This window comes from Spea bombifrons, chromosome 5 (assembly GCF_027358695.1).
Source record: "Spea bombifrons isolate aSpeBom1 chromosome 5, aSpeBom1.2.pri, whole genome shotgun sequence".
Classification (NCBI taxonomy): domain Eukaryota; kingdom Metazoa; phylum Chordata; class Amphibia; order Anura; family Pelobatidae; genus Spea; species Spea bombifrons.
Window position 1 is genome coordinate 95,363,587 of NC_071091.1, and position 19,768 is coordinate 95,383,354.

Consider the following 19,768-nt stretch of genomic DNA (forward strand, 5'->3'; position numbering starts at 1 on the left):
TTGAAATATTTATACTACCAAACCTTATGTGAGTTTTGCAATTTCGATTTAATTAGCGTTTGTTGGAGTAGAAGTTGAAACAAAAAGGACAACGATGTTTTATTTCTCCCTAATAAGCTGTTTCCTGCTAGGGCAAGTGTGATTTGACATATACAGCTGATATTTTTAATGGCACGATACTGATCTGATCTAATACCGCCCACCACGTTCTCCCCGTTGGATGCGGTTTGTCTGCCAATGATGCAATTTCTCAGAACCTTATGTTTATTAATATTTAGAGCCATATTTTAATTTATGATGAGCTGCAATATTTATCAGCTAATTTACAATCTACAGCCTACTTGTACCATCGCAGAGAACCTATGGTCAGGGTTGCTAAAATGCGTACACCAATACAGCCTATAGGCAATAGGAACACAACTGCACACAAATGCAAAGCTTGGTGCCAAAGTTACAAGTATGTATGCTTTCTGGTTTGTAACCATGAGCCATAATGCTCATTAGATTACCACCACTAGCGGTTTCAGGACCCCACTGAGGCATAAACAATAATGAGTAGCCCCAACATGTGTAGAACTTTCAGACCTCCACCATAAAATAAACTCCTGTTCATGTCTCCTGTTTGTAGGTACAGTTGCCCATGGAATGACAGCTGAATTTATACTGTCACCCAAGATACCCATGGCTCTTTTTAGTCATGACAATATGGAGGTCAGGGAAGGAAACTGGATTAACATCACTATTCCTCTCTTCATTGCATACAAAATTGAGAATGCAATTGCTCAGACTCTGGAAGCTCACTTTCATGGGATCCCAGTGCATTTCCTCCACAGTAATGAAGCCAGTGGTGTCCTAAGCGTGTAGTCATTGTTTAAAACCTGTTAAATGGTACCAGTGCAAACATAGGTGCAAACATAGGTGAGAAGCTCAGACACAAAGCATAGTGTTCCTCTTATTAAAAACAATGTGCTTTATTAACAATAAAATTATAATAATTCATGTAGTAACATTGTTTCAGTAAAATTAACCACACTGTCTGGTTTACTTTGTGGTCGTTGCCTCCCTGCCTGAAATTTTCCTTTTGAAATAGAGCTTGACGACATTTTTTTTGCTTTTAGAATTTACGTTTAAATGTTACTTAACTAACTTTGGCAATGTGTGTTTTTTTTGTTAGTTATTGGGCGATCATTTAGTTATTTTGGGCAGAGTTCAGTGTCCTGCTGCCAACTAACTTGTTTTTAAGCACTGTTGACTCTTTCTACACGGTAGACCAAGAATGGCGTCAGTAGTCATTTTTTAATTGAAGTGTCAAAATGTAACTGTTCATCCATAGCCAGTGTTAACAAGATTTGGCTTACTCAGTTCCTCTGCAATTACTTAAAACAGTTTCCATGAAATTAAACTTTTGCAAGGATATTCCGTAACATAAACAACCAAATCCTTTTCAAGGAAAGGTTTCTTGAGTATATTTTTAAAACTCACTGAGAGTCTTGTCAAGAGTGATTGTGGTTTTGAAGTTCTGTGTTACCTTGTGGGATCAGTAAAATCTGGGATTATAATTCCACACATTTTAGTTTCTTTGCTCACTTGCTTGCTCAGAGTCAGGACTGTAATGGGGTTGGGTAGGCAGTCCTGGCACATTAAGTCCAGTGGCCACCACTATTATACGAAAGCAGCGTGCGCAGCTACATGGTGGAATGCACAATCTGCTGCTGGAGCGTTATTAATAAGAATGAGGACCTCTTGGCCGCCGGCACATCTGGTATTTGCCCAATGTGCCCAGTGATTGCCTGAGCCAAAACCTTCAGAAATCACAGATGGTGGATTATACTGCCGCTCTGTAAGAAAGCAAGGCTGTTTAGAATGGACTCTCCCTTTTAATTCTTAATCTTATAGCTATGAGACATTTAGGCCTTGCCCCAAGAATGTGAACAGATTCGGTTAAATGTCTTCAGATTCAAGGAGTGCATGGAGCTCTCCTCTTTGTTACCTAAAACATAGTCAGGCACAATTTGTGTCTAGGTGCAGATACACAGTAGGGGCATGCAGGACGGAACCGCAGTCCGGGTGGGTCTGTTGACTCGAGCACTATTGAGGTTTAGTTGTTGGGAGTTCTGAACACCTCCTGAGACTTCGGTTTATTATACGTAACATATTTGCACTTTATTCATTTATTAAAGATTCATATACCACCCAGAACGTTGTGCTCTCTGCAGAGTCTTATGTTAATAATTTTCCTTTTATACTTTATTGTTCTATGCCCCTAGATAATTTTTCTTAGGAACATCTTTACCACATGTCAAATTGGTCGACTGCCCAGGGCCCCATCCACAGCTGCACCTTCTGCTACTGATTGTCTTCCAGTGGCCTGAAGCTGCAGGGAACGTTAGATAAAACCGGGAGAGAATAGAATCTAACTTTGTTCCATGGGTATTTCCTATTTGGAGTGTGAGCAGGTTGTGTGTCTCTGGCACTAGAGAAGCTGTTATGTGTTGAGATGCAGGTCTGCGAGTGAGAGAGTGCTTGTTATATATGTGCTTGATACATTCCCGAGTTGGTACTTGGATGACTATGTACCGGATATCTGTTTTCTGGTAGTCACAGCAAGCAGAAGTGCTTAGTTGGATTTATTCCTAAATAAATAAAACATCACAAGAAAAGCGCTTTTTGGAAATACCGTTATTATGAGTGCAGTGAGAAATTGGTATATAAATGTACATGAATATACTATATATTTATATATTCATACATGCAAGTGTTACATGCATCCCTGTTACATCATTTAGTGAAGCTTACCCATTAAGATCGCCTTAGCATGTCTGCCCAAATATATAAAATATATGTTGATCAGTATGTCTATAGTAAATGATACAAACAGTTGTGTTTGAGCTCTTTTAATATCAGTTAGGCTTTTTCACTTCCTTCGCTATTGATGTTGGGTATTCGGAATCTACTTGGTATTGAACTGGCAACCTTTTCCTTCTTTCCATTATATTGGCCTAATTTACTAGGTATGCGCTCTAACTCCTCATATTGCTTTGTGCTAATCATAATAACCCTCAGACTCATGAAAGACTGTGGAGAAAAGGACTTTATGAAATAAAGTGGACTTTATTAGCATTGTCGTCAATGATCAGCTCGCTGTGGTGTTACAGCAGGGAACGTCATACGTCAAAATATAGAAACTGTATTTTCAGCCGTTAATTACCATTCAGCCCATCTAGTCTGCACAGTTAAGTACAATGGTGACCTACAGTTCAGCAGTTAAAGTAAGTTTAATGGAAAACTTTTCTTTAATGGTAAACTACAATTATATATACAACACTGTATTTAGTGCTCAGAAGAAACTTTTTTTTCATAGTGCTTTTTTCTTAAATTAGCTCATTATTTGAAAAATGTAACCTTTTCGAAGTTTTATGTGGAAGGTCCTATTTAACCACCAATAAAAAAAACAAAAAAACACCAGGAAGCTTGTAATGCGCATTTTCCACAGACAATTCAACATTAACTTTAGATAAATTGGAAACAGTAGGTTTTTACCCTGTTAATGTGTCTTTCTATACTCATAAACATGAACTATTATGGAGTATATTATACTTCCTTGTTTCCCGACTACTAAACTTCTATGACAAATACTCTTGTCCTTTCATTAGTTTAATTACATTAAATAAGTTGGCAGCGAGACACATTCTTTTATAAAATGTGCTAAGTGCTATCGAATGAACATATGATGTTTATAATTTTTATGCGAACGCCAGGAAAAGAACACATCAGCTACGATTTTACCCATAGTAGAAAAAAAGGCAACTTTTGCAAATACAGAGAAATGTGCTAATTAAAGGCCATCTTTAATTCTCATGCATATGTTTTTTTGTGTGTGTGTGTGAATGGAAAGTACCTATTTGTGCAATTGCAGAAAACCCTATAGTTATTATAAATGAATGAAGTATGCATGTATAAAAATATGTTTATGTATATGTGTCTATATACAATCTGCTAATCATAAATATCTATAAATAATTTCTGACAATGAAAAGGCGAAGTGATAGTTTTTATTGTATTTAGGGATATTTTTGTTTTTTTACTAATTAAAACAATTAGGCATCTTTGGTTGTTGTATCATCACAAGATATGTCTTGTTTTAAAGTTAACACTAACTTGAGAATCTATCAAGCACATAAATCCCCGTTTAATGCCTGTAAGACAGACACACACCCTGTCACAGGAAGCACTCAGAAGTGCAGACAGGAAGCACCCGTGGAACAAACCACTTGAGGCAGGGGGTTGGTAAAATCTGTTCCCTCCAGTATTACCTAACTTTCCAAGCAGTTTCTCTACCAGTATGCTCTGACACACTGGGATCTGCCAGGTCATTAAATGGCCATCACAGGGGCAACTGCCCTGGGCATATTTTTATTGTGAATTGTGAAGCTTTTGTACAGTTGTCTATAACCATAAAATCAATTTAGCATTTATCAATTAAACATTATATGTTTTTGCCATGAGGAGCAGTGATTGTAACTTCCTGTGCTCAGGAAGAGAAAGTTGCTATGCTAGTGTTGCCACCATCTCAACTCCCTTTTCATTGGGGGAAGTATTGCCTTACTTTTAAACCAGATTTTGCCAGAAGCAATTACGCTGATTGGAAAAAAACAAAATTAAAACACAAGCCTTAAGTAGCTTTAGAAGCTGTGCAGTCATCAATTCCTCTTTAAAAAAGGAATTCCATATGAGACAGAAGTGGATTTCTTTAACTGTCCTTGCCACAAGGCGGGAATCTCGTCACCCAGGCATATAATATGTGTATTTAATTTTATGACACACTTATTTTAATGCCTTTTTGTCTTTCCATTACTAAAAACGCAGTAAACTGGTTGAGCTACATTAGTTCCTGCGTGCGCTCAACGCATACACAGTTGCATATTATTAAGGTTGGGAAAATTCCAGCCTTAATGAGATCGACCTTTCCAAATCCCGTCTTTGCTGTTTCACAAAGCAAACAAAAACATCCAAATAAATGAGCAGCAAACCCTAAATGTGACATTTAGTTCTAAATGTGTTATTACACGGACAAAATGCAGTACCCAAACCCAGGGGGAAACAACTCAAGAGAAACGAACAAGGTTGCAGAGCGAAAGTTTCTAAAGCTTCACAAAGTGCTTGACTAAAGATGGCAAGAAGTCCATTCTCCAAGCAATTAAAAAAAAAGAAAAGAAGAAGCAAAATACCTGTGTTTAGTTATCCATTAATGGGGCTTCCTAATCCTAAATTTAATTGTGTAGAATAATCAATCTTCGCTCCAGATCTTCCATATCATCAAAAACCACCGTTTTTGGTCCAGCCAATGTTTACATTTTTGATACATATGATAGGTGCATAGCCCCTATTTTCATGTTTTGCAAATGCTTGGGGGAGTTCTACAGAATCCACCCCTTTCCACACATCCCCAACTAAATGCTGTGCAGGAGATGTATTCTGTCTGTTATGTATTCATTATAAGTCAGCTCCAGCGCTGGTTCAGCAAATGTTGTGGACGGGGGTCTGTTCAGACCCCCGTGCACACGTATGAAAAGTGCTTCCGTTGATCTCAGTGTGAGTACCTGTCACTGATTAACTGCTTTGATGCATTCTCCTGTAGTGTCAGTAACACTAAACTGTCCTATTTTAGTTGGGCACAATCATGTTGCCCTATAGGATGAACAGTACTTTCAGGAGATACTTATAATGACCCCTCGTCATAGTAATCTCATTGGAACTTCTGAACTTTTCTTTCCAGATTAAATTTTTCAATTTTTCACATGATATTGATTGGTAATGTCCTCCATTACATTTAGTTAATATATTGTATATGTTTGATTTCTTCCTCTTAAAAGATTTATGAAAAATCTTTAATAATTCTAAGGATATCAGAGCACTAAAACATTAAAATTGTATTATTTAAAATGTTACACTTCTGTAAATATGTTTTGAACAAAATACATATTGAAAACAGACAGATGTACTGTCAAACACACATTCAGGTTGAAAATTCCCTTTGTTTTTTAACATTTAAAGAAATAGTAATTTAAAATGGGAAATATATGAGCCATCGTGTTCAGTTTATCAATACCCTCTGTTTTTGCACTTTTTCACTGTGAAAAACGTTGCAAAATCCCTTGGCCCTTCCCATTTCCATGATGGATCCTTTTGTTTGTGAGTCAAAATGAGGAATCCTTACGGCTGATCTGGTCTCAGCAGAGACACTCACTCAGTCATCAATGACCATCTACAACCCATTAGCTGCCAGTCCGACAGCTACCAAAAACTAAATGTATCTCGGCAGATTCACCAAACTTACTGATTATTACAAGCATATTCTCCACCCTAAATAATTGTTCAGTGTTCCTAAAAGAGGCATGTGAGTGTGTTTTAATAGAAAATTATGTCACTGATGTAAAGGATTTTTTTCCAGAAGGTTAAGAGGGAAAAGTGTGCAAATTTAGCCCCTATAGGAAGAACAAGGTTAGCCACTAGTGGAATACGCAATGAGGGCGATGTAAAGACAAATTGCTCATAGCATTTGTGCATTATCCTCAATGTGGGGAAATTAGTAGAATTACCATGTACCATTGTCGGTGTAGACATCCTGGGGATCCATCAAGGAAGACATTGAAGAGGACAGCCCACTAGACTTCCATTGTCCAGATTTTGTGAGGACTTGAGGGGTCCACTAAACAACCCTGGACAGATGGCAGTTCTGCTTGTAGTTAAAAACAATGGAGAGCTCAAGTCTGTGTACTCTATCATCCAGAAATATTGTGCTTGATACAACGACCAATTAAAATCCAGACGTTTTAAATGGTGACCACCTGCTGCAATCATACTCATAAGTGAGCAATTCAACTCCCTGGGCACAAAAAAATGTTTAAATGCATGTACACATTGCATGGATTCCACATGTAAACCATTATAAATAAATGAAAACCAAAAACCGACCCAAGCGTGAACGGGATAGACATAAGGCTGCCCTGAATATTAGACAAGACACAAAATATGGCTAGATGTACTTACAGCATGAAAAAATAGACTAGATGGGCCCAATGGTTTATCTGATACAAATTCTGTGATTGTATAATTGCCTATGCTAATAGCATTATATGTATGCGTCAGATATTGGAATCAGAAGCAGGAGGACATTTGAAGGGTGTGCCCTGGGGAATGTTGAATATTTTATGTGTGGGGTCTTGGTAATAAATGTTTATGGTTTTATGCTTTGTGGCAATTCCTTTTGTTTCCTATTTATTTAATAATATGCAGCAGAAAGTGGGTCTGAAGATTACAACATTCCAGCCTAGCCCCTTATATCCTCTTTCTGATAATCCTGCTTTCCCGCCCGGGTACCTCACTGGCCGTGCGGCTCGTTTTTCGCCCTCCCCTGTGGGTACACTGCGTTTTCACCATGCCTATGCGGGCAGCGCTGTGAAACCCATGAGGGAGTTGTTGGGCACTCGCCCGCCGCACGCACAGGACACTTTCTTTTATCTCCAACTTTCACACTTCATTACCTCTCTGCCTCGCCGCTCTGACTACTGTAGACCTTTGACGGACTTTGAACACTTATGCACCGCCTCCTCTGAACCGGCCCATCTGATGTCAGTGTTATACTCCATGTTACTTGCCTTGGACACCAAGTCCAAACCGTATTTCCTAGCCCTTTGGGAACGAGACCTCCCCCACATCTCGTCTGACGAGGACTGGGATAAAATCATTCATCTAACACACAAGGGTGCATTGGCTAGTAAAATACAAGAGGCCTCCTACAAGCTGCTTATTAGGTGGTACCGTGTTCCTCATGACCTTCATAGATTTATTTCTGATATACCCGACCTTTGCTGGAGATGTGAGGGGGGACCGGGCACCTTCCTGCACATCTGGTGGGATTGCCCACTGGTTGTACCGTATTGGAAGGTTGTGGAGCGTGTATTACGAGAGGTGTCTGACCCGGCTCTTATCCTAACCCCGGCGGCAGCTTTGCTGCATCACACCTCCCTCTCAGTCACTTCATATAAACATTCGGTCTCCTACCACATCCTGTGTGCCGCCAAGGCTGTCATCCCTCTCTTTTGGAGGAAGAAAGTAACCCCCCCTATACAAATATGGCTCAGTAAGGTGCAATTAATTTCACATATGGAGGAGTTGGTTTGGGCGTCCCGAGGCAAGGAGTTTCAATATAATCGGCGCTGGTTCTGGTGGAAGGATCTCACTTCCTCCCAGAGATTCCCTGAGCTACTACATTGACTGTATTCCCTCCTGGTCTGCGTCCTCCGGTCCACCCTTTCTGGGTTCTGTCCCTACCTCATGTATGGGCCTGCATCTGCCTGATAATGACGTCCCGAGTACACCTTAACTTTGACAGCTGTTAACACCAATACACGCATCGCTTTTCGTCCCTTTATTTTCCCCGGTTTTTTTTTTCTTTTCTTTGTTGTAATACTGGGTTCCTACAGTGTTATGTTTACCCAGCCATGGTTCTCCGATACTTCCGTACGGCTTGATTGTTCTCTAGCTGTTTGGGATGCTCATTCTTCACAATTGGTAATTCCATCAAAGCCTGTGATCCATGAGGGAAGCTTTACTTTTTTTACTGTTTACTCCCTAGTCCGACGCTTGGGGCTACTCATGCACGTGTGACCTTCTCATTGGTACAAGTATGTTACATTTTAAAGTTATCATCTTTCCATTGGATTTTTACTGCCCTATGAATGCTTTGTTTTCCACGGTCTTACTGTATGCCTTATATTGACTGTATTCATTATGTACCTCCCTGCAGCAATGTGTTACAATCTGTTGTCTTCTACCATAAATCTGTCAATAAACGGAGAATTTACAAAAAAAAGATTACAACATTCGATTTTAATTTAGTACTTTGTGCTCTAATTTTATTAGGTTTGCAAGTGCAGAGGAATAATCACTGTTGGTGGTGTTATAATGTATAACACTATTGTTTAACCATACCTGGGAGCTCTCAGGGTTTGTCAACGAACTTTTGCCCTAATCTCAGGGTGAAGGGGCAGATTCTTCAGTCACACAGTCTGAAGCTGACCCCTTCCTATTCTACACTGCTGGGATCATATATAAGACTCCCAATTGGTGCTTTTGCTACCAGTATGTTATGGCTGACACCCCTGCTTGAACGCAGGTGACTTAATGAAGTGTATCTTTAAATAATGACAGGTCAGGGTATCCATGAGGACTTGTAAAAGAGCTTGGCGAGTCACTACAAAGAATCTGCATGATGAGACATTAAAGGAAATGTAATATTTCAGGAGTCTTAGAAAGTATGTATTTAACATCTCCTTTTCAGATTTTTGAACTTTGCGTGTGACTGTGAATATTGTGTGGCAATAAGTTGTATATTGATTTCTGTGTCTCTCTTTTCTGTTATTCAGTAGAGCCATTATTCGTGTTTGTGCTTTAGGTTTATTAATCATTGAGTCTAGAATCCACAATCGCTATTTGGATGATTGAGGAAGTTTAATATAATAATTGATTGGGTGCCCATCTGTCTTAAGGCCACTCAAACTATAATTGGATAGACTTGTATTTTTACTGAATCCTTAAGGGCTAGATGCGCCAAGCACATTAGGTAAAGATAGTGCTGGTGGTATTCTATTCTCTGTGGGTGCTGTGTTCCCCCATGTAAGCTGATTTTCTATGAAATTAAACTTTTTTTTAAACAGGAATATTCAAAATATGTCTCGATCAACTACTGAAAATCTGTGCATGCATAAATTCACTGACTGGGTGTAGGGCCACCATCACAAATTTTGGGTCCCAGTACAGACTTAAAGCCTAGGCCCCCGTTCCCCTCTCATCAGCCTACTCCAGGCCCATCCCACTGTCCCACTCATCATCCCGATTATCTTCCACCTATCTCTGTCCATTCACTGTCCTGCTGGAAGGTAAAACCTCTGCCCCAGTCTCAATTCTTTGGAAGACTGAAACAAGTTTCCCTCAAGAATTTCCCTGGATTTAGCGCCATCCATCATTCCTTCAATTCTTTCCAGTGTACCAGTCCGTGCTGATGAAAAACATCCCAACATCATGATGCTGCCACTGGATGGTGTTCTCGGGGGGTGAGGAGAGGTGTTGGGTTAGCTCCAGACATAGCGTTTTTTCCTTGATTGCCAAAAGGTTCCATTTTAGTCTAATCTGACCAGAGTACCTTCTTCTATATGTTTGGGGAGTTTCCCACATGCCTCTTGGCGAACAGCATACATGTTTATTTTTTTTCAGCAATGGCTTTTTTTTCTGGCCACTTCTCCGTAAAGCCCAGCTCTGTGTGCACCAGATCTTATTTAGGGACTTCATAGCAAAAGGGGTTGAATACATATGCACGCGCCACTTTTCAACCAATTTCTTCATTTCACTTTACCAATTTTGGACTATTTTATGCATCTCCATTAGATTAAATCCAAATAAAAATGAATTTTAATTCCAGGTTGTAATGCAATGAAAAAGGAACAAATGCCAAGGGTAAATACTTTTGCAAGGCTCTCTCTATATAAAATTGGACTTTTGCAAATGGACCAAAAAACAACACATTTTTGACACATTATTTGTTTTCAAACAACAACTTTTGTTTCCTACCCTTTTAGTTTGGACACAATTCAGAGGGCTTTAATTCAGAAACAAAATTAATTGTCACTCACTCCCAATGTCTCCCTACCTTCCCTGCAAACATATGAATGCTTATGAATGAAGGCCAACAAGGAACAGATCCTTGTTTACATCCTGTAAGATCCTTGTTTACATCCTGTAAGATCCTTGTTTACATCCTGTAGTAACGTGGTAAAGGAAGGTAGTGTCAAAATACTAATAAAAAAAATGAGTCTGACACGTTAAAGTGCCATTGAGGCTTTTACTCACAAAATGTACAGTCCGTTTTCATAATAAGCCTCTTGTATTCCGAACCCTAATATTATTTGTATAGCATATAAAAGAATCCATTATACATTAAATCATTTGTCCTTTTTGATGTCGTCATTTTTTTTTCTCCTAGAAACAATGTTACTTATTGTCTGGGCAAATCCAGCATGTTGCTTGTATGATGATAATGCCCAGAAGGGAACATTAACGCCTGAAGAACATTTTTTTTAGGGTGGGGGCTATTAGTGATCTTACAACAAGCTATTGGTGAAATTTGAACAGAATTTAGTTTCTGATGCTATATACCGTAGCCATAACAGACTGTGCTGGGTTATTTAATTACGATAGAAAGTACTCCACTCTTGAACTGACCGAAAGCTGCAAAAAATTATATATAGTGAGCTTAATATGTTTCAAATAAAAACCCTTTATTACATCAGATTTCCAATTCATACAAAAACGTTCAAAATGCAGGAAATAAAAATGACGCGCAGAATCTGTTCTGTTTCTTTACATCTTACATGTTTTGCTTAGTTTGCTGAAATTTGCTGGTATGGACATGCCAGACGGCTGTTATCAATATCTGTAACTTCTGCTATCTCAACCTAGATCCATGGTCCTTCCAGAATAATTTAATGAGCCATCTGTTAATATATTTCATGCAAAGAGGATGAAATTATTGTGGGTTTTTTTTACACGAAAAAGGTAAATGTTTGTTTCTGTTGTAGGAAACTGTATTATGAAAGCTACAGATTCTGCTGAATTTTGGATGTTTTTAAGGGAAAGGAATGGGTGATGCAGAAGAAGAGGTGCTAAATAATAAATAAATGAATACATCGAGAAATGAAGGGATAACCTGTTACACTCAATGCCAAAACCAAAGAACAGAGTTCAGAAAACAAAACCATAATATAAACAATGTCATAAAATATAACTTTGAATTCATACAGCTTGAACTAAATGAAATACTAAGTAAACCGTCTTCATGCGCAGGCACCGTAAACACGTGTATAATTACTGGCTCCTAAATGCATTTCCTAACAATGAAATTCACTACAAATGTCCAGTGGACTTTTTGGCACCAGATTGTTGGCTCTAAATAGGTTCTATGTTTTGTTCTGAATGAAATAAATCATCAAGCGTGCTATATTGTGTATAATTAAAATGAAATGTTTTACATACCACATGGAATTCTCTGTCCTCTGTATCGTGTGTTTGGAATAGTTTTGTGCTATTTCTCTAACATGAACCAAAGACCCGCCAAGTTACTCAACAGGGTTTGTAGCGTGCATCTGTCTCTATAACAATTCTTTTCGTCGGTAGCCACAGACTTGGGTTTCTTTCGTTGTATCATTTACATGGAATATGTCTAATTCCATTGCTCATCGTGCCCAGAAACCTACACGTTTTTAATAATGTTTGTAAAAGTTATATACACTTCTATATTAGCATGAAACACGTTGTAATGCTTCACCTGGAGAGCAGGAAACTATATATATATATATAATAAATATATATATATATATATATATATATATATATATAAAATTATGATGAAAATTCTGTTGCTTGTAAAGTGATCACACAAGGAAATCTCCCAGGGATATAAGAGAGAGAAGAAGGTAGACTTTGTGTTTTTTGGATGTGGGGATATTTGAGAATTATTTGCATCTTCAGCCCCACAAGCTAGATATCCAAAGACTACCACACCATTGGCTGCTTTTAATGTATGAATGTGTGATATATTGTTACTGCTATGTATTTGAGGTATTTTCCAAAGCAAAAACACGAATGCTCTGGGGCAGTCCTAAAAACTGTACTGTTTATTCTGGAATCTGGTGTTTATTGAGAATACAGGCAGGGTAGCATTAACAGCGCCCCGCATAAGAACCATCTATTTGTTAGGCAAACATGTCCCTGTGCATTACGTTTCAATATGTATTCAATATATAAAAACCACTTTTATATCTCATTTTATTTATACTGCCAGTAGATTATGTAGCGCTGTTACAACAAGCGGCAGATGTGATCCATTATAAGGTTAAGGAGGAATGAGACTGTTTTGGTGGGAATGATTTGGTAAAGTCACTGGTTTGGTACTCTCGTACATGGGGAGGATGGATGGTATCTTCAGGATGCAGGTTGAGGGTATTAGGTGGGAATGATCTTTGCATCTCTGAATAGGTGGAATTTTGGTGGGCATTAAAAGGCATGGCACAATGGGGTATGGAATTCTAGAGAATAGATATAGCACCTTAAAATCCTGGATATTAGAGTAGGTAGAGATGATAAAGGTAGAAGAAGAGTGATGCAAGACATGGGAAGAGCAAAGAAGACACTGTATTTGGACATAAGAGCAGAGATATGAGGGGAGCACAGTGAAGCGTTGGGGATGAGAGGTTTTCAGGGTCGGCTGGAGTGGTAAAAGACAGGACAGGGAGGGATATGTTAGCAGGCAGTTGCAATAATCTAGATGGGATATCAAAAGGGATTGGTGTTTTAGTGTCTTGTGTGAGAAAATGACAGATTTGAATGATATTTCACAGGTGAAGGTAGCAGGATTTAGTAAGTGACCGTATATGAGGGGTAAAGTATAGAGTGGAGTCAAGTTCCACTCCTATAGAACATAGTCTGGAGTTAAATGCAAATATGCTCATTTAATTTATGCCCCACGAAATTAGCCTTTTTATGTGTTATTCTTTAAACAGCTAAAAAACATAAATTTTTCAGCCCTCACACAGGTTGGCAGGATTACCAGAAAGACGTACCCAAGATTCCCACAGCCTGCATTACAATAGAAGATGCAGAAATGTTGGCTCGAATGGCATCACGTGGTGAAAAGATTGTTATTCTTCTAAAAATGGGAGCAATCAATCATCCAGATGCAGATTCATTCAACACCGTAGCAGAGATCATAGGAAGCAAGTACCCTGAACAGGTATGGAATTCATTACAAAATATATAAGATAAACACAATAATGCTGCCTTTGTAAAAGGAATCTGATTATAACCACATGATGTTTTATTGTTCATACATATAATTGTATTGGTATGGAAATAGCTTAAAAAAATAATCCATAATTATGTGAAAACAAACACTTGAGTCAATAAAATATGTTCTGGTCCTCATTTGGGAACTCTACGTAGCTTGGAATATTCGGACAGTGTTCTATTGTGCAGATTGATTAACGATTGGTGATCGCACTCTTTAAAATTGAAAATTTCCAGTGGAATATGGATCTTATTGATTTAATAGCAGGATCTAACACTGTCATAGTTTTGATTACTTATAACCTTTTTTTTCTCCATTATTATCACTTGATTCTGTTGGATTCAATATATTCTAAATGCAGCATACAAGCTTATCTGATCAGTTAATCGTTATCCATCTGATGGTGAACTGTATGAAACTTCAAGCTCGTGTAGCCTCTAGATTCTTATCACTTCTGTTACCTGATCTTTCGAGCTCTAACATGTCCCAAGTTGCCCATAATGCCCAAATTCTGTTATTTCAACCGGGCACTGGGGGCATCTGAACTGTGAAAATGGAAACCTTAACCATTGGAACCCAAGTCTTTTGCAGCAGAAGTTAAGAAATAATAATTACAATGATAAAGATTGTATTCTATTCCAGCGACATCTGTACAATTATCTATCCACTATCCACAAAGTTTGTACCAACAAACGATAGACAGGCCATTAACCAAGAGTTATGTTTCCTTGTATTGAAACCAAATGTGCGTGTCGGTCGGGAGAACACTTTTTCCTCTTTTTTGTTCTTGGTGTATATTTTTCATTATTCTGCTTCAAAGCCTCTTTCTTCAGACCAATACTGTACGCACTTATGTAGACGCTTTGCAAAGCTGTAAACACTTTACAAAGAACACCACGTTTCTGTGTTTAGATTGATGCTTCCTGGATTTCTTTAGCAAGTACAAATGCACCTGAAATGTTCTGTATTCTTGTCATCATGTGTCAATTACCGAGACCTGCGGGTGCATGAAATTCAAGCTCTTCTTGGAATCAGCATCAAGCAAACGGCAAACAGTTATGACAGGACATAAAATCTATCATTACATTGGGATTCATGATTCCGCTAAAGTCGTGCCCTGTTATTAAAAGAGAATTGTGGTGCTTTTTATGAGTCTGTTCAGGGAGTTCGCAGCTGATTGCATAAAAGCTCACAGGTTAATGTAACGTTTGTGAAATTGCCTCCCTCGAAAGTGCCAGCTGCGGCCTTTTTGTAAGCCTTTTAATTTGCAATATGCTATTCAGGGTGCTTTTAAGAATTTTTCTCAAATATAAGGATGTATTTATGATGGGCTCTGCCTTAGGTCTGATTCACCATCTTTTCCGCTGAGCACCAGGATAGACCATCATATTAATATAAGGAGTCTGTATCTACATGCCAGTGATCTAAATGAGAACAATGAGTACAGGCAGTAACACACGTGATGAGCAGCAATGCTGTATCCTTGGATGAACAGACGATGCTAATGTGTCTTATCTTAATACATACCTAGAGAGAGAATATAGACCCCCTTGGAAACCTGTCTGAAGAGGCTTCTCTTCCTACAGCAAACTTTCCTTGAGATAAAAATACTTTAATTATAGCACAAATAAAAGTCTCTATGCTTGTATGTAAAGATATGTATGTATTACTATATTAATAAAATGTGGAATGTTGCTGTTTTCTATGTAGAATGTTTTTGGGGTCCAGTTTTGGAAAGTTTTCAACAGGCATTCAGTCTATGCATGCGACTAGCTGCTCATAAAGTGCGTGATAATTTGTAATAATACATAATATATATTTAAAATATGTAATAAAACATATATATATATATATATATATATATATATATATATATATATATATATACACAGGTATGCGCAATTCGTATCGCCAGGCGCCCGGGCGCCAGGCAGGTGTTTTTTTTCCCAGTTAGCCCAGTTGGACTTTTGCTAGTTTACTGCTGTATAAACACATTTTTTGATAACTTACATAAACTCGCAGTTTAGTAAATAAATCACAATTCTATGTAAACATCCATAGTGTTAACCATGGAGTAGCCCTCTGAGAGCCTGTTGAATCCTGCCTTAGTTTCTACTGTATCACCAAGGGTGTTTGAATAGCATAGGAATAGTTGTCCACACTAAAATGGGATAAGAGTAACGCTTACATTTTTTTTACCCTGAAATCCACTTCCATTTGTATAATCATTTCTCTAAATCAACCAAAGGGTTAAATATTCAAGAGAAAGGGGTTAAATAGCATGGCGCCTAAGCAATTGAGCACCACGTCTGTTCTTTGTGCCATTCAACTTAGACAAAATGTTCAACTTCCTCTAACAATTCCGAAGGGAAAGTATTTTACACCAATTTAAAACATCCAGGGGGGCAAGGTTGTCACATGTGGAGTGAACTGGTTGGATTTCAACCCCTTGCCTTCAGCTTCCCTTAACTGGATATGTGATGTAAGGGAACGAGGCGGCCTTCACACACTTTTATTCATTCAAGCAATCACAGCTCAAAGCACTGTGTCCCTCAAACTACATATAATGATCTTTATTGAAGTTTTATATCTTGAATCATCTTTCTGCTTCATACCGGAACAAAGAAGTCAAGCATCACTGATTACTTGAAAGGATATTACTACAGACTACTCCTTTATGCATCTTCTTTATTTTAGATGCTCAGCCCTCTAAGTCATGCGCCCTTTAGGATGCACTTTGTACACTGTTTTGTTTTCTGAAGATAGCATTAATGTTCTTCAAAGGGTAGATGCGTAACTGAATCAGGTCATTTACTACATATTGAAGGGATGACTCTTGCAATACATTCAAAGATTAAACTCAAATACACTGTTTACATATTTATAAAGAAAATACTTAGAAAATGTAATAGAAATCTAAAGCACTTTGTCAATGGAGGGGACTTGGTAGAACAAGAGGTCTTTGTCTAAAACTAGAAAATCAGTCTTAGTTGTAATATAAATTATGATTAGGTTATAAAAGACTGTAAGCTCCCAAGAACAGGACGCTCTCCTCTTCCTGTACTATTATCTCTCAACATGCACTAATCTCATAGTAGAAGAAAAGATAAGGCCATGAATCGAATTGTAGAAATATGGCACAAACAGACTGACCAAATGGCTCTATAGCCATTTAATTCTGTGCCTGTGTAGCTTTCCAATGTTACGCAGTGGATTTTGTTAGCGAAGGAAGCCAGTTTGCACAGCTTTTTGTTGTTTGTAATAAGTCTAATAAGAATGCTGTTCACCGTGCTTAACCATCAGCTAACACGTGACATGACTTTATATGAAGGCAGCTGTTTAGTACAGATCCGGGGGGAGGAAGTTATTGTCATCACCACAGTTATGATGGATACTTCCATTGTGATCTCATGTTCCCAGAAGGAATATGCAGGAAATATTACATTTTTACCCCTTTTCTAGTGGTTATGTTTTACTGTACCAAAATTGTTGCTGCCACTACCACCACCACTACCAGGAGACACAATAACTCTTGAATAGGGCATTGACTCTATATCAAGAATCTTCCAACTTCATCAAACTTACAATAATGGGGGCATTTGAACACGCGTGTAACCTGCCAAATTCTGTTTAATGACCAGGTCATTGATATAGCTCGTTGATCATCATTTCCTTGAATAAATTAACAAGACATTGAATACAATTGTAATACTGTCCCATTTCTGTAGAAAACCCGAAACAGATGACATCTCAGGGACCTGCAGTCAATAAGCTCTTTGACAGAAAACATACTTTTGGTACTTTAGATCATACATTTATTCATTATTACAATCCAGGCACACCCAGTGACTTCAAGAGCTGTACAGAAACCGAGAGATGTTTGCAGAGTAACAAACCATCTCTACAGTTACAATATCTAAATAATATCTCATTTGGATTTGTTGTGATGTAAGGATGGAAGAAGATGAATAATTATGTTTCAATGTGCTTTAAGATCTATTAACTGAGCCCAAGTTGCTTAAAGGGACAGTCTTTTGCTCCAAACAGACTCACCAATGATAAATGCATATTAAAGTGATCACTGTAATTAAGTAAAATAATATGGAATAATTGCCTTGTACTGTCTCGTCCGCTCTATGATTTGCTCCTATTTTGGCAGGAAAGTGTTGCCATTGGAATCATTGTGTGTTGGGGTGGGGTAGGTGTCCTCTTAGATCCCATGGAAATGCCATGCAACTTATTCTAGTTGGAGGGGAGTTCAAACTCGGGTGAGACAACACGCTCAATGGAACTCATCCCCTGCAAGGCAAGGAGTTGAGGGGGAAGGGCAAATGTATAGAAAGGATTCTGATGAATGAATAAAGCGCATATAACGATTGTGTACCTTAACCGTACAGATTGTTTTTATCCAGCTATAGGTCCGCTACTCAATTAGGATAGTGGTATGACACAACAATCGAGAGAAAGTCAGCAGCTGGGCTATCAAAACCTATTATTTGAGAGCTGTGTCTTTGAATTTTCTGTTTTTGTTGTTACTTTCCTATTGTTACCATAGGTGCCGCTATTAAATTGACCCTTTTCTATATTACTGTGAAAGATAAAGAAAATGTTAGAATTATCAAACAGAAGTATAGAATGCATACCTACCCGTGTGTTATATTGCATCGTACAGACTTTGAGCCTCTTTATGCCTCTTTGTACATGTGCTTCCCTAGTGCTATGAAATGGCAAAATCTCATTGTTATATTGAGAGGTAATAAGAATTTAAAAATTGCTGGACCTATATCTCATCGCCATATGGCCTTAAATGATATTAAAATATAAAAAACACTACCAGATTGTAGAGTGTATAAAATGGTCTGCGAGGGTCCCTACCTAGTGCATCCAGGAATCAATGGGAGACTCTTGGGCTATAATAATAAAACATCTTATTGAATGGACCGTAATGTATTCTGATGGCAAAACCATTTCCCCGTAGCAAGACTGGCCTCCCCTGCTGCTGTTAATTCTAATAATACTTCTGCTGCATAGTTTAAACTGATGAGCAGATGGTACACAAAACAAGAAAAGTGATATAATAATGCAGTTTTATTTACAAGACATTAAAAGCACAGTTCCCGCCAAGGCAGATGTGAAGCCCTTTAGATTAAGCACAGAAACGCCCCAGGCAGGTCGTATTCCGAGGTGTTTGACGACATGTTCCCTGTGAAGCAGGTAAAAAAAAAATACAGGCAGCACACCTTTATATGAACGTGTATGTTGTAAATGTTACACATATATTACAGACATAATGCTGCGAAGTGTTGAGGTTTTTCATGGCTACCTGTTTTTCCGGTATCTGACTCATGTTCGTCGATAGAGTATGTTTTTGTGTAATATGTTCAGTATACATGTGAACTCGTATACAGAGGTGTGGCTGCTTTTTTTACATGTATTTATTGTATATATAAATAATAATATGTTTCTTGCACGTTACTAGCAGCAGTGCTTGGTACTCTCATACAAGTGCAAGAGTATGTTATTTTTTCTTGGATACACGTGCCTTGCCATTTCATCCCTGTTTGATACTCCACCAGTGCTCTTATTTTGTGTTTATTTTTGTGTTTATACATATACCAATGTCGGTGTCCAATTAATGTACTTTTGTCTATGTATTCTTTAAACATTCATAATTGCCCTTGGTGCCAAACCCATGTGTGAAGAGGAAAATGCCCCATTCAATTATAACTAAAGCCCTGCAGTGTATACCCGTAAGTCTGCCATTGAATTAGTGGCCAGACCAATCATACCATGCAGGCAGGGCTGTCTTTAATGCCTATGGGACCTTGGCCATGTGTAGCATGTTGCAAGCTTTTTTAGAACAGACTG

The 19,768-nt window shown here is 38.2% G+C and overlaps 1 protein-coding gene across 1 annotated transcript in view; it reads left to right on the forward strand.

Annotated features, from left to right (window-relative positions):
- Nucleotides 1–19,768, forward strand: part of CPQ (carboxypeptidase Q) — a 129,040-nt gene that overhangs the window by 41,387 nt on the left and 67,885 nt on the right. Inside the window, exon 5 of the mRNA XM_053467199.1 lies at nucleotides 13,639–13,846. Within this exon, the coding sequence (XP_053323174.1) occupies nucleotides 13,639–13,846 (208 nt within the window). The remainder of the gene's footprint in view (nucleotides 1–13,638; nucleotides 13,847–19,768) is intronic.